The 27,779-nt window shown below is 36.5% G+C and overlaps 1 protein-coding gene across 4 annotated transcripts in view; it reads left to right on the top strand.

The window, feature by feature from the left end:
• The window catches only part of LOC102229287 (RNA-binding Raly-like protein), a 64,382-nt gene that overhangs the window by 18,678 nt on the left and 17,925 nt on the right, over positions 1-27,779 (top strand). For 3 of the 4 annotated variants that reach the window (XM_023336110.1, XM_023336107.1, XM_023336109.1), the window contains exon 2: positions 9,352-9,629. In XM_023336110.1, coding sequence (XP_023191878.1) covers positions 9,374-9,629 — 256 coding nt within the window. In that variant the 5' untranslated portion in view covers positions 9,352-9,373. The remainder of the gene's footprint in view (positions 1-9,351; positions 9,630-27,779) is intronic. The other variant, XM_023336108.1, reaches the window with a different exon arrangement.

The following is a 27,779-nucleotide window of genomic DNA, read 5'->3' as shown; positions in this document are numbered from 1 at the left end:
CAGACTATTTAACTTAAGACAGTTTTTTCCATGTTATCAGTAACAATCTGTCAGTGGAACTAGTACTTTTTAAAAATCAGTATTAAGGTATTTACTTAAAATGCCTATATTTTGCTGAAAAGTTACTTGTAAGTTAACTTTGTCTTATTTCAAGATATTGGTACTAGAAACTAGTCTAAAATACGTGGTGGGATTTTGTGTTTTGCAGTAGTTGTTGGTAAAAAAAAAAAAAAAAACTTATAGGTTTGCAGTTTCTGAAATACTAAAATGTCTGAGCTATATTCAGTTTCCTTTCTGCCTCATTTGGACATTCGGTTTGACCTTCAGGAACTTGTCTTCACACTCCTGGTCGCCTGAATGAACTGAGTTTGAGCCGTTTGATTTGCTGATTCCTAATACGTTCATATTTTGAATACATTGGTTTTTTTGTACACTACTGGCAATATATCTGATTTTCATTGGTTTCTTGATCGTCTATCAGAGGCAGCAAAGTAACCTCGGAGGATATAATGATCTGGGGCCTCATGCATAAAGCGTGCGTGCGCACAAAAAATGTGCGGCGCCATATTTTACTCACAAGTCGGCATGTATAAAAATGAACTTTGCGTCAAACTTTGCGTAAATATGCGCAGACTTTTTCGCTGGCGTGTGTGAAAGAAAACGTGCGCACGGCTTTATGCATCCGATTTTTTTTTGTGCGCCGCACTTTTCTAAAATTTTACATACGCCAAGTTTTAGTGTGAAAACTGTGCACTCTTTTATGCATGAGGCCCCTGCTCTGTTGAAGGTAATTTCATCTCCTATACATATACAGATTTCTACACTGGCTTTCTCTGCTCAGTAAAAAGACTCTGGTTTGTTCAGGAAAGCTAAAATTATACCTTTTTATGTTGGGGGACTACTTGCTTTTAACCCTGAGTCAGACCCAGAAGCAGAGGAAGTGGAGCCTCCTTCACAAACATCAAGAATGGAGCAAGTGGTTTCTGAATGGAAAGTTAACAACAAAACACTTTCCAGCAGCCATTGTACAGCAGTAAAACCAGTTGATCGAACCTGCTCAAGCTTCACTTGCTGATTTTTGATGCTATTTTCAGAAGGTTTTTAAATCAACTTGTTTTCTAGTCACCAAAATACTTAAGTTACTGGGAAAACAACACAAACCTGGATGTTTCTTTAAGCTGTATTGCTGAACAGTTGCACATCTGTTTGCAGCCATTTTCACATGCATAAAGCGAGAGGGTTGACATGGGGTTGGAGCTTTATTGTCTTTAAAGTGACCAGAGTCCCTAAAACAACTCTTTCTGAAAGGAACTCCAAATAGGCAGAACTGAGTAAAATAAAATCTCATTATCTGAGACTGAGAATGATTTTGTGCAAAAAAAAAAGAACATGTTTTGTATAGCCTGTAGAGCTATCCTAACCTGTTCAAAGCATAATAGGTTCTATTTAAATGTATTGAAAGTATTTTCACTCTAATAGAAGATGGCAAAAATGGCTAGCGTATTATTTTCTAATGTAATTTCACAAAAGCCTGTTATATTTATCTTTAATAACTTGAGACTCTTCTGATTAGGTAAAATTGCTTCATTTTGATCATTTTCTGAAGCAATGCACACAATCCTAGAGGTAAATGAACAGAAAACGGTGAGCACACGTGTTGGCAGGGGAATAAAGAAGCATAATGGCTGCATGTGGAGGAGGAAGGGATAGCTCAGATTCTTCCTGAGCAGCTAAATGTCTGGAACAAACACGTTCATTTATTACCCAAAAATATCAAGGACCAGGTACCCTGACTGTGTGTATAAACTTCACGACCATCTATTCAGTGATGTTGATGAGATGCTTAAGGTTTGGATCAGACTGAGTAGTTTTGTAATGTTATGAATGAACAGTGAGGCAGATGTGGCTCAGTTCTCTGTTCACTCGCTCCTGTCATACACTTGATTGATTTTCTGGAGTCTTGGGACTTATTTGCTGCAACAAGGATCATTTGTCACCATCACCAGACAGCCTCTCTGTCCTTTTCTTTAAAGGTACCCTGGATGGTAGTCATGCATGGTTGTTATAGATTTTAAAGGTTTCACTTTAAAGAACAGAACCAGCAGATGGAAAAACGTAACGTCTGCTTTCAAACTGATGCTAGGAACAGAAGATGTGTGTGAAATTGGCTGCATAACGATTTCTTTCTGTCTTTAACAGCATTTTTTTTCCCACACTTTGTGCTCCCACCAACTACAGAGCATTGCAAAAGTATTCACACCCGTAATGTTTTTTCCATTTTGTCACATTGCAGCCACAAACCGAAATTTATTTTATTGGGATTTTACAGGATAGAGCAACATAAAGTTGTGTGTGTGTGTGTGTGCTGAAGTGTGTTGGTTATTTCTTTAGAACCCACATGAGTCAACACTTTGTGCAAACACCCTATGGTGCAATTACAGCAGCAAGTCTTTTGGGGTACAAGCTTTGTATGTGCTGAGACTGAGAGTTTCCCCTTTTTCTTCTCCAAGTTCAGACACAGATTAGATGATGTCTGTCTTTTAACTAGGTCTAGGCAATGCAGCAATAACAAAATTTATGGAGACAGAAGAGACGTGATTGATATCAGTAGAAAATATGTCAGAATTTCCTATAATTTCACTGAACTCTGATCCAAAACCACACTGCATTCTGGGAGATGTAGCCAGAGGAAAGACTTTAGTCACTCTACCTCTCACAGCCCAGCTAAAGCAAGATTGGTGGCTCAACTAACTCACTCACTCTTTGCAGCAGCAGTTTCAGATTTCACAAACATGCCTCATAGCTGCTTAAAAATAAACATCAAAACTGTGAAGTAAAAAAACAGTAAATGTCACTTCATCACTTTGGTAGCATATCAGATATTTAAAGCAAAAAATTAATCAACAGTTATCAATATTGAAACCATTATGTTATTCAGCCATATTACCAAACATCATAAAGTCTTGCCACAGATTATAAATTTAATTTAGAGGTCAACCTCTGCCTCAGTTTCATGTCTTTTACTGCGTCCAGTCGGGTTTCTTTCAGTATTGGTCTGAATTTACACCATCCATCTTCCCATGAACTCTGATCTTTTCCCTTGCTGGAGAAACAACATATAACCGCCAATGACATGTTTAATTGTTTGATTATCATGTAAAGCACTGAACTGCCTCGTTTCTGAAATACAAATAGACTTGACTTGACTTGTGAGGATTGTGTGGTAAGGGTGACATATTGTCTTGGTTTTCCACCATAAAGCTTGGACAAAGGCCAGTTTGATTTTGGTCTCAGCTGTGTTACCCAGACAGTTGTGACAAGAACATCTCATGCCCTTCTTTTGGAAACTCATTGAAAAAAGCCAAATTTCTTAAGTTGAGTACTTATATTGTTCTTATGGACATATTCTCCACCTGAGCTGGTACCATTCAGACATGGCTGCTTCCCTAAATAATTCTCTCTGAGCCAAACCTGTCAGGTTATATCTTGGCGAGCCACCATAATTATTTATATGACATGACGGCACACGATACACCAGGGGATATATGTGCACGTTGTGTTGTTTAAAAAATTAAAGAAAAGCACAGCAGCCTACAATGAAGAGAGTAGCCATGTTTAAAAATTGATACGCTCTTTCTACTTAGAAACTTTCATCTTGGAGAGATGGCTGCAGTGTCACAGTTCCCATCTCCAAGTGAAGGTGGATGTCAGAGAAACACTGCAAGAGAATAGGGATTTATTTCCAGTGTTTTATGAAATATACTGTTTATACAAATAGACAATTTAAATGTACTATTAAATTATTTGCATTAGAAACAAAACCAAAGATATTTATTTTGTGTCCTTGCAGTGTAGTGTGTTAGCACATTAACCCTTAAAAACAACATTTGGTTCATCCATGCTATGTTTACTAATTGGATGACTTCTCAAGAATATTAACTTTCCCTTTAATTAATTTAGGGCAATCAAAGTAGAGGAGGCTGAACACATGCACACCACACTTTTCATATGTTTCCTTTTATTTAACATTATGATCTATAGTCTTTTACATGAAATCCTGATGGTTCACTGAAGTTTAACTTTGTGAAACATCAATTGTTTCAAGGATTTATAAACCACAAAGCAACACAAAGATATATAAGCCAGCAGCCATTGGATGACATCACTTTCAAGCACATTATAAATCGTATTTAATGAATAAAACCCAGTGTTTTCACTCTGCCTTGTAGCGCGGCTCTGCACACATCTGAATGGGGGGAAACTTATATTATCTCCCATTAGATCTACTTAAACCTTTTTGTTGCCTGCTTAATCTGCCGTCTACCATCTAATGGCCTCCCTCATGCACATTCAGTTCACTTCTCATCCATCAGTCACTTAGAGGGTGGGACGGGATGTTGAGGCTGTTCAGAGACAGAGACAGAGCGAATGCAGTGGAGGTTTGATTGGATTGACTGGTAACCCTTTTAAATGCAGGTTTCCTCGCTCTCCTCTGCTGCTAATTAAGGCAATTAACTTCTGAAAACTTAATAACAGCATTGCTGTATTATGAGACTATCAGTAGAGTTAAATTATCTTCCTTTTAAGGCCTTGAAATAAGAGATTTTTGCTGTTTTTAAAGAGCAGTGCGGGGATTTAGGGCGGATTATGTGTGGGTGGAGGCAAAGGATGGAGGTAAAGAAGAGGTAGGATGGGGAAAATTGTGACGTGAATGGAGCCCCGGAGGAGACTGCGGAGAGAGTGTGTCAATGTGTGTGTGAGATGACGCTAAAGGTAAATACGATTCTGCACGCTTTCTCCTTCATCTTCAGAAGAAACAATGTGGAGACGTATTTTTAGAAAATACTTTCATATAATTTTGACTATAAACTCCTTTTCTACATGCTCTCTTGATGGCGCCTCATAAGCTTTGGACTCATAGCATTTAGATTGGTCCTTATATGTTCTTTAAGTAAATGAACAAGCAAGAGATCTTTGAATCTTTTTAGAAATGTATGGCAACTGAGAACCTTTATCCAGCTTAACGATAAAATAGAAAATCTCACTTTATGTTGTTTTCCCCAACAATAAATTTACTTAATCCTTGATTTTGACTGAGGTGTTTTCACTACATCTCAAATAGGAGTTTATATAATTAGTTTTTTGCTTAAAATATAATCCGGGATTCAATTAGGACTTGACCTTTTTGCTAATTTGGTTATTTTTGGTGTTACTGCTGTCAGGATCCTGGGTTGTTTGAGTTAGTTTAGATTTTGTTAATAGATTGTTTTCCTTTCTTTGATTAGATCAGCTGTGTTTCTGTTTTGGTGCGTTGCTGGGAAGAAATAGTGGTTACAGTAAAGTTCTTGTTCATGTCTTGGCATTGTGTAAAGTGACACACCTGCATTCTCTGGACCAGCACATTTCCAAAACTCCTGGTTTCATAGAGGAAGTGCATCCACTTGGCAGCGGCTTTTTGATGCTTTCTTTCCTAAATCCAGTGGTTGCCAGATGTCTGGTTGTACACAAGCCTCATTATAAAAGTGTCCTCATACTCAGAGCCAAACAAAAACACAAAGACTACGAACAACAGGGAATTCCAAGAAGCAACTATCCTCAGAGTTTCTGCTTTCATCTTCATGTGCCACATTCCTGTGGTGACACTCGATGATCGTCCCCGGGGGACCGAGGCATGACGAGAGGAGAGGGTGCAGTCCTCAGAGGGTGTGAAAAGCTCACGAAGGACTGCTGGTGTGACAAACAGACTGCTTCAGGACTCATATAAGATGCTACGTCCAGTCCTTTTTCATCTCTAACCCCTCGGATCCAAACACTCAGTCAGGAACCTTTAGTGTCACACAGTGTGTCAACATGAAGGCAAATCCAGCTACAGCATGTTGTAGTGTGTCGGATACTCCAGCAGGTTTTCCTCTGAAACTAACAACACAAGACGGGAACATTGTATCCTGATGCTACACCAGAGATTATGTGTCTAAACAATAAGTGAAAAAAAAATCTTCAAAAGTAGTTTTTCAGCTCAAAAACAAAGTGCATTTCCGGAAATTAGAATATCATTAACAAGTTCATTTATAACAGTAATTTAATTCAAAAAGTGAAACTTTTATATTATATATATTATATAGATTCACATTTGAAATGTATTACAGAGTGATGATTTTACTTGATAATGTCTGTTAGTTCTGGTTAAGGTGAGTGAAAGACAAAAATTCTGTTTTTAGCAATAACAGTCTGTTTTCTCCATAGACCAGGTAAAACATTTATGATGTTTCTATTTCAGAAGGATGTGAAATAGACTGTTTACTAGCACAGTTTTTCTTTCCCCTCAACTTTACATTTATGCTGCTTTCATACAGCACACTGTGAACGTCAGAGTTTCTTGAGCAGTGACCTTTCGGTGGTTTACTCTCCTTGTCACTGACTGCTCTCTCCGCAGTCTTCTCTTTGTTTATGCCATAATGACGCTCATGTGACTTTTCTGTTTTCAACCTCATAGCAATCTCTGTATCATGAATAAATATGTTTCACTTTTTGAAATAAATGACTGAAAACAACTTTTGAATGATATTCTTATCTGTTGAGTTTTACATGTATTTTGTAGTGGCGCTTTTGGACATTTCTTGTTATTTGATGGAACATTTTTTTTTCTATAAGGTGTCCTGTGTCTGCAGTCTTCAGAGTAGCTCAGACAGATGTATTAGCCGAGTTTTAAGCTATTTCCTCAGTTTATATCATCATCCTCATCATCATCGTCATCATGCTCTCCTTGTTAAGTTTATATTTGTCCAGCAGGTCAAAAACAGCGGCAGACGGACGGGTTGACTGGCTGCCTGGAAACAGCTTAAAACCTTATAGTATCTAACTTTGTTTTGCATCTGGAAATAATATACCTTATAATCCAAGTAATCAAAATGTCTAAATATTAAAGAACAGACAATTATATTAGCTTTTTGTTAAATATTTAGTTATATTTCTCAAGATTTTAGGCAGATAAAAAAAATCTGTTTGGGTAGCACAGCATAAACTGCTTACTATGACAACCATAGTAAGCAGTTTATTGTTTTACATTAATATATTCTCTGTGCTCCTTTCTTTGATTAGATCAGCTGTATTTCTGCTTTGGTGCGTTGCTGGGAAGAAATAGTGGTTACAGTAAGGTTCTTGTTCATGTCTTGACATAATCCGAAAGGACGTAAAAATGAGCACTGAAAAGCGAAGAGGACTCAGAAAGAGGAAGAATGAAAATAAGTGAGAACATTGTTGTGATATCGGTGTGCTGAGCTATTTTCAAACACGTGAAAACAGTTCACATGCACAGAAAGGCTCATCAGACCCACACGTCTGAATCACAGTTGCCTCCAAGTCAGAGTTCCCCTCACCTCCCGCCGACAGCGAACTGTCGCCTTCTGCACAGACATGAGCGCAGTTACATGAAAAAAAGAAAAAAAAAAAACTGGCACAAGCAACAAAACGGCTGAGATGCAGAGCAACGTGCTTTGTTACTGAGATATTTCACAAAACAAATTACTTACCACATTGTCCACCACACCTCATTGTCACCCCTGGCAACAGTTGCTGCTGGTCAGCTCTAAAAGTGTTGCTTTGGCCATCCAATGTAATTAAAGTAATAGAGTATGTTGTCTCTTCTTAACTCTATCAGTGTCACGTAACTAGGTGAATGGTCATGTGTTTAGGCCTGCACATGTGGAAGGAGATGTTTGTCTCAACATTCTGTAAAAAGGAATCAGAGTAATACCTCACACAGATATGACTAATTTATTATGCATATATTTAGAGTATCTGCTACTTAAACCACAAATGATGTGTGCTACATCATTGTCATTCCTACTGAAAAAGACGTTATATTGGCCCATTAGTTTGACATTGCCATATCAGGTTGATTGTTTCTGATTACAGCTTAATAAGCCTAATACGTCCAAGCGAACAGTAAGAGCTGAAAAACCTTTTGGATGAGAGGTGGAAAGACTTTAAGATCTTTCCACCTTAAAGTCTTGGTGGAAGACCAAGACTTTAAGGTCTTCCACCAAGACCTTAAAGTCTTGGTGGACTTTAAGGTCTTGGTGGAACCAAGAGACACTCTAGACACCTAGAGTGTCTAGAGTCTAGACACTCTAGGTGTCTAGAAAGACATCTAGAGTCTTTCTTGTCTCTAGGTGGAAAGACAAGAGAAGTCTTTCCACCTAGAGAAGCTCTGACTGAGTTTCTCTATAACTATAAAGAGAAATTTAAACTAAAAGTTTGAAACGCCACAATAAAACAAAAGTTTCACAGTTCTCTGAGGACAAACAGGAAGTTTACACAGAGTACAGGAGAGATTACAGCAGCTGTACATGTAGGTTTCTACAACTTCCTCTACGACTCCCAAGGTCATTCTTGCATATTTGTTAGTTTTTTTTTTTCTTTGAATGCATTCATTTGATAAGAGAAGCAAACAACATTACGAAGCACATTTTAACAAAAGCACCACTGTAACAAAAATATATAAAATAAATCCAAATGAATTTGTATTTATGAATGTATTTCAGGTGTAGCAGGATTATGTAGCTTGGACTTTTCCTTTTTTATTTGGATATGTAAATATTAAGTGCTTTTGCCAAAGACTAGTGTGGAGGCACAAGATTAGCGACAAATGAATCATTAGAATCAGTTCAATTAAATCTGGCTTTTCAGTTTGTTGATCTGAAAGATGAAGTATAATCCCTCACAAGAAGACCATATTTTATTTTATTTGATGCACCTGAAGGTGTCAGGTGTTTGTCCTTTACCTATGAATCAAAATCTTGCAGCACTTACTAAGCTTGTCACAACAAACAATAGATTAATTAATCACATGACAAATAATGAGCATTGATAATTTCCAGTTGCATGATTGTTTGTTTTTCTCACGTCTCTTTTTCTTTCTACCATAGACTGAATGACAGACGTCTTCAGGCTGGCGGATTTGTCTCAACTGTTTGAAATGCAATTTTGTTGACACAGACTCCAGTATCCATCTTATTTGTTGTTTTGGTTATTTTGTTAATTTATCTTGGATATCTAAAATGTCTTCTTGTTCTAGTATTAAATGTTTGCTAAAAATGAACATTTATTAATCCCTGAGAGGGTGTACTTGCATTATTGTGCCATTACCATTACATTACTTTTAAATTGTCTCAAAACAACATTATTGTTTATTGCACTAACTTCAGGGTGTTTTATCATGAAGGAAAGTTAGTTATGTTGACAGGTCTAGTAGTTATTATAGGTCTGTCCAGTGTTTACATCCTGCTGTTGGTCTTTCTGAGTCTGATCTCTGATGTGTCTCTAAGCGACTCGCTCACATGTATCTCCCAGCAGGCAGAGCTCCAGGACTAGGATGACTGGGAAGACCCAGACCAGCAACGTGACCAACAAGAATGACCCACGCTCCCTCAACTCCCGCGTCTTCATCGGCAACCTCAACACGGCTGTCGTCACCAAGGCCGACATCGAGGCCATCTTCGCTAAATACGGGAAGATAGTGGGGTGCTCCGTTCACAAGGGCTACGCCTTCGTTCAGTACGCCAGCGAGAGGAACGCCCGGGCGGCTGTGGCCGGGGAGAACAGCAGAGTCATCGCTGGACAGTCTCTAGGTAAGAACATATCTGTTTCAGTTTGCGATATGGTGAATCTAAGAGCTGCCGTATAGTGTGAGAAAACAAAAGGCTGCTTTATGTACTGCTTACATCAACTTGCTGATTGATAGTTCGACATGAGATGTGAAAATTACCCGCAGTTTAAACTAATATTCTTTAGAAACGGAAACAAAAGAAATGCAGTAGGCCAGGGGCTCAATTGTTTGGGCAGCACCAAATATTTTTCTTTCCTTTTTCTTTCATATCAGGTGAGTTTTATTAATATTTAGTGATATTTATGGATATAAAAAAGTTATAATACATCTTTTGGGGAACAACAAGGAGATACTTGCCGGGGGGACACATTAACCCTTGTAAAAAAAAAAAAACATAGCCCACATCCTTCTAAGTCCGGCCCTGCTAATTTTACTTAGTTTCTGTTCACTTCAGTGTATATAAGTACTTTATACTAGCTAACTTGTCTCAGATAAAACCTTTTGAATTAAATATACACATATAAATATATAAAAATATTTGAATATAATGCTACAATGACATTACATGTCATTAGTAATTACATTTTTTGTTGTTAGTGACAACTGAAATAAGAGGGCGAATAATATCTACTGCTTCTATGTCACTAATAAATATGCACTTATAGGTCGTTATTTCAACTAAACATATATCTCTAATTAAAAAAGACATTTCAAACAGTAGTACATTCTGTACATGTTCTTGTGAGAGCATCTTTTTCAGCAGCTTTGTTCAAAACTTTATTACAGATAACAAATCAAATTTTATACAAACGCAATAAAATGTGAGTTTAAATAAAACCGAGGCAAGAGTCATAAAACTGGAGTCAATACAAATAAGAAAAGTAAATTTCATATATACGTAAAAAAATAAACTTTAAAGTTGAAGATTCAGTTCGTATTCTGCGAGTATGAGATCTTCGAGCTTTATTATTGAAACCCCCAAACCCAGAAAGACAAACAAACACTCCAGTCGGAGTTTTAATATTTTGATCTGGCTCATACTGTTTATGACAAAAATAAAGAAAGGAATATATTTGCTTGGCAATATTAAAATGGACAGTTAAATCTTAGAAACCATTCCATAAAATTGGACGTATTTACTGTGAAGGTATGAAATCCTTAAAGGTAAAAGCAACACATAAAAGCGAGAAGATGAAAAGAAAGCGAGGGAGAGAGGGCATTCACAGCGTAATCCATATGGGAGTTTGATAGATCCCCGTAAAGCTTTCCCATATTACTTATTGATTTGTTCACAGCGTCATCCATGGAAAATAAAAGTCTTTTCTGCTTCCTCTTTAAAAATTAAAAAAAGCGCCGCTGGGTCACATCTCTAACCTCACTTTGTCCAGTTTCATGCTGCTTTTTCTGTGAAACTGCATATCATGCTAACACTGCACACAGACATTAATACATGTTAAAAAATAGCCCTTGGGATGTAACAGTATTTAACTGGCAGTTACCTTCTTGCATCATACGACATTAAATTTCAACCTCTTAAAAATAATTGTTGACTACAGTTCATTGAAACCATAACCCAAATGAGTTTTAGTGCTAATTTCTGCTTAAAACCCAGTAATGACTAATTATGACAAACTTCAGAATCGCAGATTTAACCACAAACTTTATTCAATTTAATTTCTTGTTAAACAAAAAAAATAGTTGCTGAGGTTCAAACCCAGCATCAGAATGTGGTGCTAATAGAAATTAAGTGGGTTTAAATGGTGCATGGCTGTGGATATCAGATGTTTCTTATAATCTGTGGAGGCTTTAAACCAAATCATTTTCTCAGTTGTACAGATAATGGATAAAAAGAGCATTTACCAAGTGAGCTGCAGCTGTGTGGACAAAAATGCGTAGTTGGTGTCAGAGATCAGCTGAGAATCTACAGACTAGTCTGAGATGACAGAAAGAAATACAGTAGCTAAAGTAACCATTTATACAAGCAAGCTGTGCTATATACAATCTGTTAAAATGTTAAATGTAACGGGAAATGACAAGCTTAAGAAGTAAAAAGTCACAGCAGTGAGCTAATTATAAAATTCACAGACTGGTTAAAATCTGATGAGAACAGATGGATTCATCCTGCTGCTTGTTTGATTGTTTTGAATTTAAGGTGCAACATTCATGTGGTATTGTGAGAATTTATCATAAAAATATTCAAACATGGATCCATTCTGCCTGGTGTTAACGCCTCAGGCTGCTGGTAGTGGTGCAATGCTGCAGGGAATGTTGCTTTGGGCCTTTTAGTGCCAATTGAATGTTGTTTATATGCCACAAACTGACTGACTTTTGTTGCTGACCGCGTCCAACTCTTTATGAACACAGTGTACCCGTTCTCTAATGGCTGCTTCCAGCAGGATACTGCACTGTGTCACAAACCTTAAATCACTTCAGGCTGGTTTCCTGAGCATTACAATGAGATCACCGCACTCCAGTAATCTACTAGATCTCAATCCAGCTGAGCACTTTGGGGCGACTTGGAACAGGAGATTTGCATTGTTGATGTGCAGCTGATAAATCTGCAGCAACTGTGTAACAATATCAAATCAATAGTACTATACAGCTTACCTAATAAAGGGGCCAGTGAGTGTTCATGGAGTTAAGTACAAAATTATTCATGCCTCTGGAAGATATAGATTTTGTATTTTACTTACTTGATTCTCCTGACTATAAGTAGAATTAAAGGGAGAGTATTTTACTTTTTTGAGCTTTTTCTCATGTCATAATGTTATTTCCTCATCTAAAACATACCTGGAGTGCTGCTTTGATAACTCCCTCGCCCCTCTCTGATACCCCGCTCCTCCAGGCTAGCAACAGCATTTAGTAAATACCTAATCTCCACAATACAAACCATTTGTTAGCCCAACACTTAATAATGGTGGTAGACGCATTATTGTGATGACATGTTGAAGGTGTCGGAAAACTTCTTGAAGAGACAGAGGTCAAATTCAAGGCATCAAATTTTGAAGTCAAATTTCTCATATTTGATATATCTAACATTTTAAACACAATTGAAGGCAACATGCAGTAGTTACTTGATTATACTACAAGATCACACTGTGTGCCTAGAAAATAATGATAATAATACCACAACGTGTGGAGATTAGGGTAATGATAAGGTGGCTTTCCAACCTGTAATGTATGCTAAGAATTTGAAGGACATTTTAAGAAATGAAATAATTAAAATGATGCATTACCTGAATTATCAGAGTCAACAGCTGGTACTTTTACTATCTGAAGAAGTCCGGTATGAAAGAACCGAAAAAAGGATGTAGGAGGAAAATGACCTGCAACCTTTCAATCTAATGATAATTATTTTATTTTTTTTATTTGAGAACTTTTGGGTCTTTTTCTTTTCAGTTTAATTAAATATTATGGCTCCGATTTTTATCCATTTTCAGGCTAGTTTGCTGCAACATATGTGAAACGCATTACAATAACATTGCATAACCCTTTCCTCATCCTTATGTTGTATTTACTACTAATAGTAAGAGGTTTTCTAAGTCAGGTGGAAGATTTCTTACATTTCATCAGACTGACTTCCTGTCAGTTTTACGAACAAATGGAGCTTTTAAAATGAGTGGCTCCGGGTCTCCAGGTCCTGATTAAGCAGCATCGCCATGTTCAAACTATTTATTCAAATAAGTGCAGTACATAACAAACTCTGACTTGAAAGGAACGATATGCCATTTAGCAGGGCTTTTTTGCCAACACTCTTTAGTTTGGGGCTGGAGCCAGCAAGTGATTCACTAAGCATAGCATAAATAATGGCAGGAGCTAGCGTGTTCAGTGAAGGTGGTTTAAAAATATGTCTGCTGTTGCTGGTTTTAAGGCCGCTAATGGAAATGTTGTGTCTATGAACTGTTTCAGTTTCTTAAAAGGGGCAGCTGTGGGGTTAGCAGGGAAACAGATGTGCCTCAAGGGATTCAGTTTGTCTTACAGCTATAAGCAAAAAGAGGATCGCTGTCTTCACTTCTCTGTTTGTAATACCTGAATAAGATATAATGTATTAATTAGTGAGCATTAAAAGGTAATGGTTTTATAAATAAAACAGAGTCTGGCTAATAGTTTCCCTCTGTGTTTTACGCTACACTAAGCAACAGCTTCTTGCAGATATATTCCTACCCAGCAGGGTTTTTCATATTTTGTCACATTATAACCACAAACAGTGTGAGTAGGCACAACTAAAAACCTACAAAGACATTATTATCCATCTGAATTGATGCTGCAGAATGAGAACATTATTCAGGGAAACAGTGAAAAGGCCTACAGAAACTCTGGAGGAGCTGCAGAAATCCACAGCTTAGGTGGGAGAAACTGTTGAGAGGAAAACTATTAATGCTGCACTTTACAAATCATGTCTTTTTTGATGAGTTAATGGTTGCACTGGATTTTAGTTTGGAGTATCAGATTAAAGAGAGATGCATGCCACACTTTTTAGATTCACTTCATAATTAATTATTAGTCATTAGAGTTCCTGTTATCCATTTGCCACAAGCTATCTAAATGACACAGTACATATTTCAGTGTCAGATTTGATTTAAAACCAATATTAAGGAATTATTTACTTAAAACGAGCCTCTATATTTTGCTGCAAAGTTACTTGTATGTTAGTTTTGTCTCATTTCAAGTGTCTTAAGATATTTAAATCTAGACCAAAAATACTTGGTAAGATTTTGTGATTTTGCAATGCAGTCTTATAAATCTCAAATTAATTTGAGGTTTATGGTGGCAATGTGAGAAAATGTGAAACTTGTTGAGGTGTGAATACTTTTGCAAGGTACTGTAACTGGTTGAAGCATGTAAAGGTGGACCCAAATAAACAGTCCATTGCACCAAGTGACGGCAAGGAAAAAGTTAGACTGACATTATTATGACACACAATCTGTGTTCCTACCACTAATTTGAATGCAGAATTTTCAGTTTTTCATTTTCTAGAAACATTTTTGCATTTTCTGTCAGAGCTGAAACCATTTCAATCTGCAAGACATCCAGGGTACCTTTAAAGATAAGGACAGAGAAGTTGTCTGGTGATGGTGACAAATGATCCTCCTAGCAGCAAATGAGTCCCAAGCGTTTCGAAAATCAATCAAGTTTACGATGGCAGCGGGGGATCTGAGAACTGGCCCACGTCTGCCTCGCTATTTCCAAACTAGTGAAGCCTGATCCAAACTGAGGAATCTGATCGACCTCACTTAATGGATGGCCACGAAGTTCACACACTGTCAGGGTACCTAATATTTAGAGTTTTACTGAAACTTCATTCATCCACAAAGTGTGATTCTCATAGGACTTGAGTCATAAAACATCCAAAAGAAAAGACTGATTTTATATATATTATTAAAGATTGCATTTTGAACATTATTCATATGATTCTCAATGATCAATGGTAAAATCTTTATTGGTATTACAGCAGCAAAATCTGTTACATAACAGCTGAACAGCCTTTTGCAGGTTTTCTCTGGTATTTGATCATTTATTTTTAGTGATGAACTTCTGGACTGGAGATCCTCATTGACATTACATCAATTTTTAGCTCCCTTGAAAGCATCACTTACAGAATTCAAGTCTGGACTTTTGAACATTAATATACTCCAAGTTACTTCTGGTCTTTAAACATGCATAAAAGTTGTGTGAATTATTCTGCGCTTAGTTATAATTACACAAAGCTGGAGGTTCAGTTTGACAGCAATCTTAAACATAAAACCAGAACTATGATGTACAGCAGTTAGAATGGCCTAGTCAAAGGTCATGCCTGAATACAATTGAAAATCTGACCAGATGTGAACATTAATGTCCTCAATCCACTTTGACTGAGCTGGAGCTATTTTTGCAAAAAAAACACTAAATATTTTGTCTAGTTTCTTGTGCAAATATCTTAGTACTCTTGAAATAAGAAAAACTAACTTTCCTGCAAGATATAGGAGCTTATTATAAGTAAATAATTTCTTAATATTAATGAAATGTACTTATTCACTTTTAACTAGACATTTTTCCATGTTATGACATAATCTGACAGTGGAACTAGTGTTATTTCATCAATGTTAAGGGATTATTGACATAAAATAAACACCTATGTCTTCCTAAAAAAATACTTGTAAGTTCAATTTGTCTTACTGCATTTGTACTAAGATATTTGCACAGAAAACTAGACTAAACAGCTGGTAGGATATTGTGTGTTTTTTTTTTCAATTTAAGATACAAAGTTAGTAGATGCACCTGAAAATACTTGTTACTTACAGCATACAGTAATTATTAGATAATGCTAAACCTATGTAGCAGCTTAATGTGATAGTTTTCCGGCTGCTACTTCTACCATTTCTCATAAATGAAGCCAGTTGAAGTTCTGCTCCAGTGGAAATAAATATTTCAGTAATATATAATGAGAGTGGAGCTATAAAATGACCCCTGAAAGAAAATGTGTAGCCTCCTCAGGCTTTCACTTAATGAGCTGCAAGAAAAACTAGTCGCAGATAAATAATCACTCTAATGTCAGCATAAATTCACATGCCCAATCTGCATGCACTTAAAGAGCCCCAACCTCATTGTTACACATGCTGACGAACCATATGTCCTTAGAACAAAGCTTTGCTTGTATTTGTCCAGAGAAAAATGAAAATATAGTAAATGATCCAACATTTCTTGGGTGAGCAAATGTTTTCTTGTAGCAGCCAAAGACAAATATTCCTTTGCTTAACGTGGCACGGTGCATCCACAGAGTCCTTGTAAACACACAGACACAAACGCTCACAATAAATCCAGCATATTACCAATGCACCGTAAGTGCCAGAGGTATATTGCCTGCAGTAATGTCTCCCTATGCTCTGGAAATGATCTCTTCTGCTTTTATTCTGCTGCCTCGGTGAAATTTAACCCTCCTCGCCTTATCTTTTATACATGAACTTGATATCTGATTAGGCTCCAGCGGCGTGCGCAACCTGCACCCTATGAGATCCCTTGATATTTTCTTCAGGACTTTTGAATTACACCCAGCGAGAAGCGGCGGGGAGCGGGCTGTGGCTGCTTGATGGCATGACATGTGACAGGAAGGTCAAACCTGTGACACCCTGAACGCGCTCGGCCCTCTAAGGTTCCTATGTGCCCCGCGCTTGAGTGGATTTAAAAGCTAAAATACACTGAATCTTGAACGATGTCTTTACACACTTTAACTTTTCCGAAAATGACTGGATTGCAATGGCTTTTGGGTAAAAAAGAAGCATTCACTCACAGTGATGGTGGCTGTTCTCACCCAGCAGCTACTTAACTCCCTGATTCAGCAACCCGGCGTTCCTCCATCTTGTTTCTCCTTCTTTAGCTACCGTCTGGACATTGATGTATCAGTATAACCACACTTATGTTTTTATAATCAAGCATCTGTTTGATTTTTATCTGCTTTAGGGTTAGCTGGTGTCAGAGATAGTGTGTGTCATCTCTTTGGTAGTGTGTGAGCGCCACTCGGTGGTTAAGATACGTACTGCACATCATCCTGGAAAAAGTTTGTGTTTATAAGAGAGGAGGGCAACTTAAAAAAAAAAAAACTCTCCATAATCAGATCAGAAGAAGGTTGCTATTGAATTTGGAGAAGGTAATTAGCTTAGTAAAAAATAAATAAATATAAACTGGACTTTTTTTGGCTTACATATTATAAAAAAGTTAAATATACATTAATGACAATAAACAAAGCTAATTTTAACCTGAAATTAAAATCATCCTGGAATATAGTGTAAAAATGCCAAGTTTTTAATGTGATGAAATGAGAGCATGATAAATAATCTCAGTGTTTTTCTGTATATAATTTTACATTTATCATGCGCAATCCACCCAAAAAGAAATACATATTTTAAAATTTAATACATTAAAAAGGCCTAATAAGCCCAGTAAATACATCAACACAGAAAGTAATACAGCATTTAAAGTAATTAAAGCACAATTTGGTTCATTATCAGCATTCAATGCTGCAGTCTATCAGCATCCCAGTTCTTGACTTGTTCTCCAAATCTTTAACATTGTGAGGACATCTCATCTCAGATTTGGGTCCAAGTCATTCCAAAACTTACCTTTTTCTCACATGAAGTCATGCTTTTGTTGATTTTGATTCATAGTGCTCTTGAAAAAAGAAATCTCTTTTCATCTTCAGCTTTCTGACAGTAAAGTAAAGGGTTTAAAGCTGAAACAATTAACATTTAAAACCGTCTAAATCAGATTCTCCATTATCTATGGTACACGCAAATCCAAGAGGGTAACAATGGATCAAAGAGTAAATACAACAAAATATTAAGTCTAATGCAACCAGTTTAAGCTAAATCAAAGGTGTAAAAAGTTAAGAAAGGATTCATCATTATTTAATTTTTTACATCATAAAAACATGGCATGATTACTATATATTTTATTCTTTCATTTACTTTTGAAGATTTTTTTTCAATAATTTGAAAAAATAATTAATTTCAATAATATTTATTCTGAAAATTCCCTTTTTATTGTGTCTGTATTAATGCAAATCATTAAGAGTTAAATAAATACGAGGCCTATTATCTGACTGTGGAGACACTGAGACCTTTCAACCACTTTTTAATTTTTAATAGTCAATGTTTTTCACTGGGTGGAAAATGGCCAACTCATTTTTTCACCACACTTTCACAGATAAATACTCCACTGATCCCCAGTAAAACAATATGTTTTGGATGTACTTTAATTTAGCCAACAGGACACTTGTTACCATTTTAGTCTGTTATTGTAAGGGTTAGGGTCTGTCAGCTGGATTGAAGTTGGGGATTGAAGTTGTATATTTTTCACAAAATTGTATATTAAATCACTACTTAAAGAAATGATCTAAACTGAGGCTGTTTATGGTATTTTGTTGCATTTTTGCATTAAAATAAAATACATTATTACAACACAAGATTATCTGGATAAACCACACAAGCCCTCCTCAAGAATTCTCTTACATTTAGAATGTTCTAGATGAATATGAATGCTGATTTTGTAAAGTTTAGTTGATAAAATAGCATAACAAATGCACTGAAGAAAAACCTTAATAGTTTTTTTTTTTAAAGCTGAAGACGATTTTAGCTATTAAAAGTAAAAATATGTACATATGGTTTGTTACTGGACTTTTTTATGGTGACTTTTTTTCTCTTTTAAAATCGGGAAATACTTTCATTCGATTTTATTTATGTTTGCAGCAGCACTGTAGTGGTGTAACCTGTTCGGAATCAAAACAAGAAAAGAAATGTAACAGAATTTTGTTTTCATTAAATTTCATTAAAAACAAAACAACTGAACCTCGCTTTATTTTACTTTTACTACTTTGTAAAGCATTTTCACAAATCATATGGTAAAATAAAGATCAGCTTCAATTATTAACTTGGTGGATCGTTTTGCGTGTTGCGTGTATGAACACTAGAGGGAGCTATAAGCGCACCTGTGCAACTTTTAAAATTCATGGATAACTGCATGAGAGGCGACCTTACTTCTTCCCAAAGAGGTTTAAATAATGCATAATAACAGACAAGCTTCCAAATATACAATTTTAAAATAAACCTTGACTAAATATGTTGAAGAGTTGCAGATTTCTCATTTAATTTCTGCACCTGTGAAAGAACCTTTACTGTTGATGGCATTTGCATTTGATCCAGGAGTCCGGCCTTGACGCCATGTGTTTGTCATATTCAGCTTTCATTCTCTTTCAGTTTCTCTTCTTTTGTGTTTAGAAGAAAGAATATGCCGGTGGGCTTTTGAAAGCATCAGACAGAAATACAGCAACTATAACCTCCATATTACCGTAATTAGATATCACAATTAGAAGACTCCATCTTCCATCGAGTCCAAACACCGCAGCCGCTGGAATGGCTTTGCCTCTTGGTTAATGTGTCTCTTCAGTCCAAAGCCAATCATTTTTAAAAGACTTTAAAAAATGCTTATAGAAGGACTGTGGCTATAGAGAGATGAACTGCCTGATGATTTGAGAATATTGCTGAAAGCTTAAAGGTCATGAATAAAAGGATTTTCTGAGTTGAACATTGAATACAGAATAGCTCATCTTTGTACGAAGCTCATGGTTTTATTTCCTACAAAGTAGCTGGGTTGCATTTGAAGTGTCCGCATTCAATCAAATGCATAAAAAGCTCCATTTGCTTCTCCTTCACTTTTCTTGTAATGTAGATTTTTTCACCACTTTTATTTCCTTTCTTTAATTACTTTTTTAATGCCAACAAGAAAAACAAACGCATGTTTATTGCAGAAAAGATCTCTACCCTTTATGTATTCATTTATTCCTTTTCTGTGCGCGTGTTTGTTGCTTTCTATCATCAAACCATCACTCTGATGAAGTACTGCAGAGAGCAAAACATTTCATCCTTCATAAAGAATTACATTCCTCCTGAAATAATGAAGACATCTGTGCATAAAGGCAGAGTGAAAACTGCTTTTTAAAAAGCACTAACTGCAAAGAAAATATCAGCATTTTATGTAAGTGTCTGAATAAATGAAATTATTAATGTCAGAATGCATCTAAGTCACTTTAACTCCAAATTAATTTAAGCTTGACATGTTCAGTATTTAAATATTTTTCTCTGAGTTGATCTTTGAAGACAGAATTCTGCATAAATATGTTAAATCCGCTGGATAGTTTCAGAATCAGAAGCTCCATGGTTTCTATTAGATTTGCTATGTTTAGACAATCTTTAGCTGCATGCATGTTAAAATGTTGGAGGAGAGAGAATCCTAACACCTTAATTATTCATCCATTCATTCACTCACTCATACATTATCGATGTCTTGTTATCCAAGATTGAGTCACAACTTATTGAGGAGGGAAACCCAGATATCGTTCTTTTCAGGAACACTTTCTAAGTCATCATAAGGTGACAAAGTATATTTATATATAGAGAAAGTGAGTCTCTCAAGCGGGCTGCACAGTGGCACAGTTGGTAGCACTGTTGCCTTGCCTTGCAGCAAGAAGGTCCTGGGTTCGATTCCCGGCCGGGGAATCTTTCTGCATGGAGTTTGCATGTTCTCCCTGTGCATGCATGGGTTCTCTCCGGGTTCTCCGGCTTCCTCCCACAGTCCAAAAACATGACTGTCAGGTTAATTGGTCTCTCTAAATTCTTCCTAGGTGTGAATGTGTGTGTGTGTGTGCATGGTTGTTTGTCCTGTATGTCTCTGTGTTGCCCTGCAACAGACTGGCGACCTGTCCAGGGTGAACCCGCCTCTCGCCCGGAACGTAGCTGGAGATAGACACCAGCACCCTTCCAGTCCCTATTAGGGACAAGGGTGAACAGAAGATGGATGGATGGATGGATGGATGGATAGAGTCTCTCAAGCAAGTTCCTGTGGATTCCAAAGTGTTAGTATTTTTTTGGTGCGATGAAAGATTACAGGTTTTACTTTTACAGTTAAACTGGTGAAACTCTGGTAGAGTTTGAGAGATTGTGGGAATGTTCCCGGTCCTTATGTTGTTGATGGGTGTTGGAAAAAAGCCAGTGGCTGACAGGGAGAGGCTTGTGTGGAGGACTGGAGGGGAACTCTAAACAGAACTTGATGTTTGAATCAGACTGTATTGATAAAACTGCCAATAAACTTTTAAAATATGAATAAGTAGCTGTCTCCAGATGACAACTTCTGAGATAAAATAATGTTAAACATCTTTTCACACCGATGGACTTTTGGCTGTTTGACTGATAAAATAATATTTAAACACACAACTGTTAGCTTGAAGGTTATATTTCTAGAGCCTTGAGGGCCACATAAAGACTTCTGTTGGGTCGGATTTAGCCCGCGGGCCTTGAGTCTGACACACATGGGTTACAGAGAGAAGAGTTTGATCTGATAAGGAAAGCTTTCTTCTTTTCTGAAACCAGGAGAAGAAAGCTTCTCTTTTGAAACTAGAAGGTTTCAGAAGGCATTGCCTGAAAGACTGTCTGAAATATGACCGCTACTGGTGAAACTCAGGTGAAGAGGAACCAGCTCTTTTAATTAGGCAGCCAGATGTGCACATTCAATAAATTACAATAATATGTAAAGGTTCATTAATTTCAGTAACTCCATCACATCGTATAGATGAATTATACACATACTGATGTTTTCAAGCCTCGTTTCTATTAGTTATGATGATTTTACGCTTAGAGTTAATAAAAACACAACATTTAAGGTTAGAACATTGTCAGGCCGATACAAAAAACATTTTTAAAACAGAAATGCAGGCATAACGAAATGTACGCTAGGTAATTGTTTAAGGGCTGTTAATTTCAAAAGGTACTTTCAGTCTGATATATTCCAATTTATTGATTATGCCTCTATATATAATCTAACTAATTTAAATTAATTATTTTATTATCTGCATATTTAACTATCTCTCCTGTTTGGGAAAGGAAGTCTTTGATCAACTACTTCATGTAATTTGTGCCATAGTAAATAATTTAGTGCAGGTAAAACCAAAGAAAAAAAAAATGAATAAAACGATAAAGAAATAACTCAAAAATAAACCGTTAAAAGTAGAATACATTTGGACTTAAATGTAATTAAAAAAAAAAGATTACACTTATTTTAAGTACTTAACAAAAGAAAATATAATAACAGGAAAGGCTTAACATGTTTGTGAAGATATGTATCTCTTGACTTACACAAGGTGTTAGCATGACGCTGGCTCCACCCACTTGTGGAAATAGAGCAAATCTCAGACAAACTAATAGTATTATAATGGCAGAGGTGGGGGAACTCAATGCAATAATAGACTTTAATGGATGTAAAGTAATATTGCTACACACTTGTGTACAGTAGGTGGTGGTATGCACCTAAAGTTGTTTGAAATCCACCATAATAGAAAAGAAGAAGAACTTAATGCATTTCCCAAGACATTTTTGAGTCATTTTTGCCTTGACGGCTAACACTAAGGCAAATTGTACAGGCAAGAAAATTAAATTCTCTAACAAGTCATTTATCAGGACTGTAAGGTTATTTAAGGGAAACAATGGAGAAATCAACATTAAAGTAGAAGTCTTTTTCAGCCAGAGGAAGAATGAGGAGCACAAAGTCTCATTGGATGTGAGTGTGAAAGCTGTGTTGAAAGCATTTTGCACGTACACAAAGGGTGAGTAATCACTTAAATAATGCCAGCTTGTGAAAATCTGCCTTCAAGAAAATGCTTTAAAGTAAATATTAGCATAAAATGGTGCTTATATGTAAACATGGTAGTTACTGCAGCATGTCATCATGCTGCCATAGAGCTACAGATGGAATTTACACACATAAAATCAAGCACCCATAAAGAAGGGGACAATACATTTCAGGGGCTTCAGAACTTTGACCTGGGAATAACCTGAGATCCAACAGCTCTTTAAATTTATGTCTATGCATTTGAACTACAAAAAAAAAAAAAAAAAAGAAAGAAAAGAAAAAAAAGTAAAAAAAATAGGGATTTAACAAGTGTGAAAGATGCAGTTTATGACTGCAGTAAAGCAGCCATGTTGGATTTTGAGATTGAGGTCACCCTGTTAGAAATCTGATTTGAGATGATCTTTATGATTATTTCTACTAACAAACAAACAAACAAACAAACAAACAAACAAACAAACAAACAAACAAACAAACAAACAAACAAACAAACAAACTAACTAACTAACTAACTAACTAATCTTTTTTATTTGAAATACAAATATACTTATTTCTTGCTTGCTCGCTTTCCTTCTATCTATCTTAAATTCTTTCTTTCTGTATCTAATTAGTGAATTTAAGGTTCTTGTACAACCTGTACAACTAAAACAGAACAATAAAAAAACATTTTATTCGGTTCTTCAGCCAACCAGGAAGAGTAAAAGGCGGTTTCAGATTAATTTTGGGCTGCTGCATTGAGCGCTCCGCCTCCCCGGCTCCCCCCCCGGAGCAGGCGGTCAGATGGTTCGGTCCGCAGCGGCTCTGCTGGGGGTCTGGAGGTTCTGGTGTTCCGCCGCCAGCAGACAGTCCGCAGACAGAGAAAGCGGTTCGGCTGCAACGCAGAAGCGTCGGGGTTTTATTCGCATCGACATGACCATGTACAAAGGCAGGCGTCGCAACCAGATATGTGAGTTGTTGTTTCTAATTAGTGAATTTAAGGTCGCTCAAGTTTACGCTTTTTACATTTTTGTTTTGTTGTTCAATTTTTAAGTTTTAGAAAAAAGATGAAAAGTTAATTGACCACGTTTTACGTTTGTTCATGTTGGATTTTCTTCAAATTCTGATAATAATCTCCGGATTGAAGAGCCTGAGCTCTGCCATTAAGTCTAGTATTATTATTTTAACATGCCAAAACAATTTTTTGTTTGCTTTCAGTTATTCAGGAGCTTTTTTTTTTTCTTTTGTCACAAGAAGAACAAGCAATGATGCAAATCTTGCATCAACACTAGCAGCGCTTTATCCAACACAGAAAACCCACACGCTTTCGTTTCCTGTGAACACAGATGTTACGTTGATAGTCGGTGAGATTGCTGCCTGTATTGTAGCGTGTTTGCTGACTGCAGCCTTAATCTGCTTGTTTTGTGAGTGAAATGAGCATTCAGGTTGTCACCCTTTCAGGAAGGGGGAGTTGTTCAGAGGGTTGGATGCACATGGCAGCTCCAGGTGTGTGTGCTCCTGTGCCTGCCAGTGCGGACAGACTTTTTTTGCATGGGTAATATAGCTGTGATTAAATGAATAATGCATGGTATTAATGAACCTCATATGCCCTGCATTCTACGTCAGTCTATTCAGGATGTACCTGGCCTCTGGCCTAATATAAGCAGGGAGAGGGTGCTGTATTTTTACATGCACTTTGCATACATTTTGTACATAGTAATCACGTATTCATAAAGTAGACATAGGTGGATGTACTATAATTACAATGCAGAATATTCCACTGTAATTGCTGCAGGAGAAGGCTCCCTGTTTGTTTCAGATTTTAATCACACATTGGTTATTTATTGCAGACTCTCAGCTCAGCAGTGCAGTGTCATGCAACATTATGTGAGGTGTTTTATTTGATAGACCAACACAAAGAACACGGTAATTGTGAAGTGTAGAAAATGTATACATTTTAATATGGTTTGCAAATGAACATCTAAAGGAACTGGCATCCAAGTTACATTTCTACCAGCTTTGCACATCTACAGACTGAAATCGTATTCTTTGTCAAAGCTCAAACTTACTTAGATGAGATGGAGAGTCTGCCAACAACAATTTAAAGTTTCACAGCATGTTTTCCATTGGATTTACGTGGATTGGCTTCTTCTGCCACAAAAGGAGACTTTGATCTAAGCCGTTTCTCTGCTTGTATGTTTAGGATTGTTGTCCCGCTGGAAGGTAAAACTCCAACGCAGTAAAGTTTCTTCCTCGACATGTTTTCTTGTTCCTGTTGGGGGAAAAAAAGCATTCCCACAGCATGATGCAGCCACACCATGTTTCACAGTTAGGAGTTCAAGGTGTTATCTACGCCAGACAGTTTGTTTGGTTATGAAGCCTTTGCAGAATGTATGTTCAATTAAATACAGGTGGACTATGTTTACTAAAGATTGGTTTTATTTAGAGGTATCAGAGTAAAGTGATCTGAACAAAATGCATCTTCGAAACTTTTATTAGTGAAAAATGAAAACAATATCTCAATTTTCTTCTACTTAAAAGCTATGCACTACATCTTTTAGTTTATAAAGTCCAGATAAAATCCATTGTTTTTTTTTAGGTTGCACTGTGACAAAATGGTGTTTTCCAGAAGGCAGTAAGCTTGTCTATCTACAGTTCCTATGAGCTGATCATGATTCTGCATGATCATGAAGCCTGTTGAAATTAACAGCAGATTTACATCTACATAAAACTGTTGTTTCATTTATCTTGTTTATTTTAAAGATCTTATGAGCTTGACAAGTACAGGGAGGATCTAATGACATTAAAGCCGGTACCAAAACTGTTGTTGTTCTCACAGGTTAGTTATTAGCCATCAAAGAAGATGAAGATTTTTTATTTATTTACAGCACAAAAATGTTCCTTAAAATGTTGGTGACATTTACATAACAGAATTAATAACAAAAACACCTGGGCTTATAGTCAGTGCAATTGAAAACTGTAATGCTAAGAAACATCTAACTTTAATCAAAACAAACCTCACAAGATGTCAGCATCCTTGAACTTCTCTGTTTTGTTTTTAAGTAACTAAACGTCTCTGTATACAAACGAGTTCCAGCAATTCAAAAAGGCTTCTCGATCTGCAGAAAAGTTTGTCATTCTTTTTCAGTAACGAAAAGCAATGATATGCACGACTAGGGATTCTGTTGAAGTTGTTTGAAAATATGTTGAATTTCCTCAAACTTCTTAATTAGTCCTTTAGAAATAAAATATTTGACATTACTGAAGTTTTGTGAGCAAGACTCGTGCTACCTATCAAATTGAATATTGACTGCTGAAGGGACATTTGTTCATGGAGTTACATATGTTATTTGGAAACTTCAGCTCTGATGAGTTTGAGATCCAAATGTTGAACAAGACTTATCTTAATTAAGAAGTATTGCCATTGAAGTGCAAGTTAATAATTCACATAATTTCTAAGCAATTTGTAAAACAATGACATTCAGGTATATTTAGGTCAAATAGGATAATTCCTTCCATGTTCTTCTTTCTGTCTGGTTTGTAGAGGTTCTGGATTTAAAGCCTGGTCACTGCAGAAATATCTTCCACAAATTTATAATTCATGGATAATGAGGACTGAGAACTCTGTAAATCTGAGTCTGGAAGTTTGGAATAAAACATGTGCAGCAACGCTGGATGTATGGAACATGGACGATGTTGCACTTCAAAGATATTTTTTAAAGATCCACGTTTCTACAGTCACCTCATGAGGGAGACACTGACTTTTTGGAGCAGATGTACAAGTGGTTTCAAGCAGCTGGCAGTTTGTTTTCCAGCTGCTTGCAGAGATTAATGAGCCTGTGGACATGTGGAAGTACCGGACCGGCTTCATGTGTTTCACAGCATTGCGCATAAAAGCCAAGTTATTGCATCATAATAAAAAGATGCCAAAATGGAGAAAAAGATGGAAATCCCTTAGAAGCTACAGGGAAGATGAAAGTTTAAATCATCTGAATCTTCAGATTTAGACAATATGCTTATTATGGGTTAATTTAAAAAAATCAACAATACTCGTATTGTAAGGTAGCATGGATGTATTTGTTCTGAAAGTGTGTTTTTTTTAAAACAAAAACATCCACCTGAAGAGACTGAAAGCTGAAAACAACAAGTCGATTCCAGTCAATCAGTAAGGTTTGAGTGCTGTCATCAGATTCCACCTGTGCAGAGTGTTGAGTTTTCTTTGATGTGTTGAAACTTCAACTTTCCATACATCAAAATTACCTTAGAAAAACTCAAAAAGGCATAAAGGAAAGTCACCGCTGCACAAAAATGGTAAAAAAAAAAAAAAAAGCTCAGTCTCGTAAAGGAGCATAATGTTGGTTGCAAAGATGATAGAATTTTTTTTAAATATGACTTCAGTTTTATAGTCAGGGATACAGTAACTAAACCAACAAAGTAATTTTTATGGATTTAGTTTGTTTTTTTCATTTTGAAGCACATAGAGGGAAAATGAGAGTAGGTTGTTCTGAGGTCTAAAAGCCATTTGGAAATGGACAAAAAGCAGTTTCTGGTACTGCTTAGGATGCTTCATTCCCTGATGCATTGAAGAAAACTTATGAGATATAGAAACTGAAATCTTTCAAGCTTAAATCTCAATTAATTTATGGTTTTGGAAAGAACTGCTTAAGAATTCAGCTTTATTAAAATATGATGCAGCAAATGTAAGGGAAAGTATCTGCAGTATTTATATGGAAGTGTGCTGTATAGCATGTCCAAGGATACATCCTGTGCCTGACTGATGAGTGAGCAGAAATACAGCCCTACTTGCTTTTAAAAAAAAAAAACTTCAGAGAGCTCAGCTCTGCATTTAGATTTTAGGTCGGTAAATTCTACCTCAAATGGGCTGTAGAGCGGCAAATTGGCTTGCCTGGTGTATTTATCGTAGTTTTAGTTTATAGAAAAATGCAAATTTTGTTTCAAATGATCTTTTAGTTCCCTCAAGAACCTTACAAGTGTAGACAAATTGATATATTGACTATGTAAATGTTGTTTATGTGAGAAAGTGGGC

The sequence above is a fragment of the Xiphophorus maculatus genome, chromosome 6 (genome assembly GCF_002775205.1).
Source record: "Xiphophorus maculatus strain JP 163 A chromosome 6, X_maculatus-5.0-male, whole genome shotgun sequence".
NCBI classification, from domain to species: domain Eukaryota; kingdom Metazoa; phylum Chordata; class Actinopteri; order Cyprinodontiformes; family Poeciliidae; genus Xiphophorus; species Xiphophorus maculatus.
This window is presented reverse-complemented; position numbering and strand designations above follow the sequence as displayed.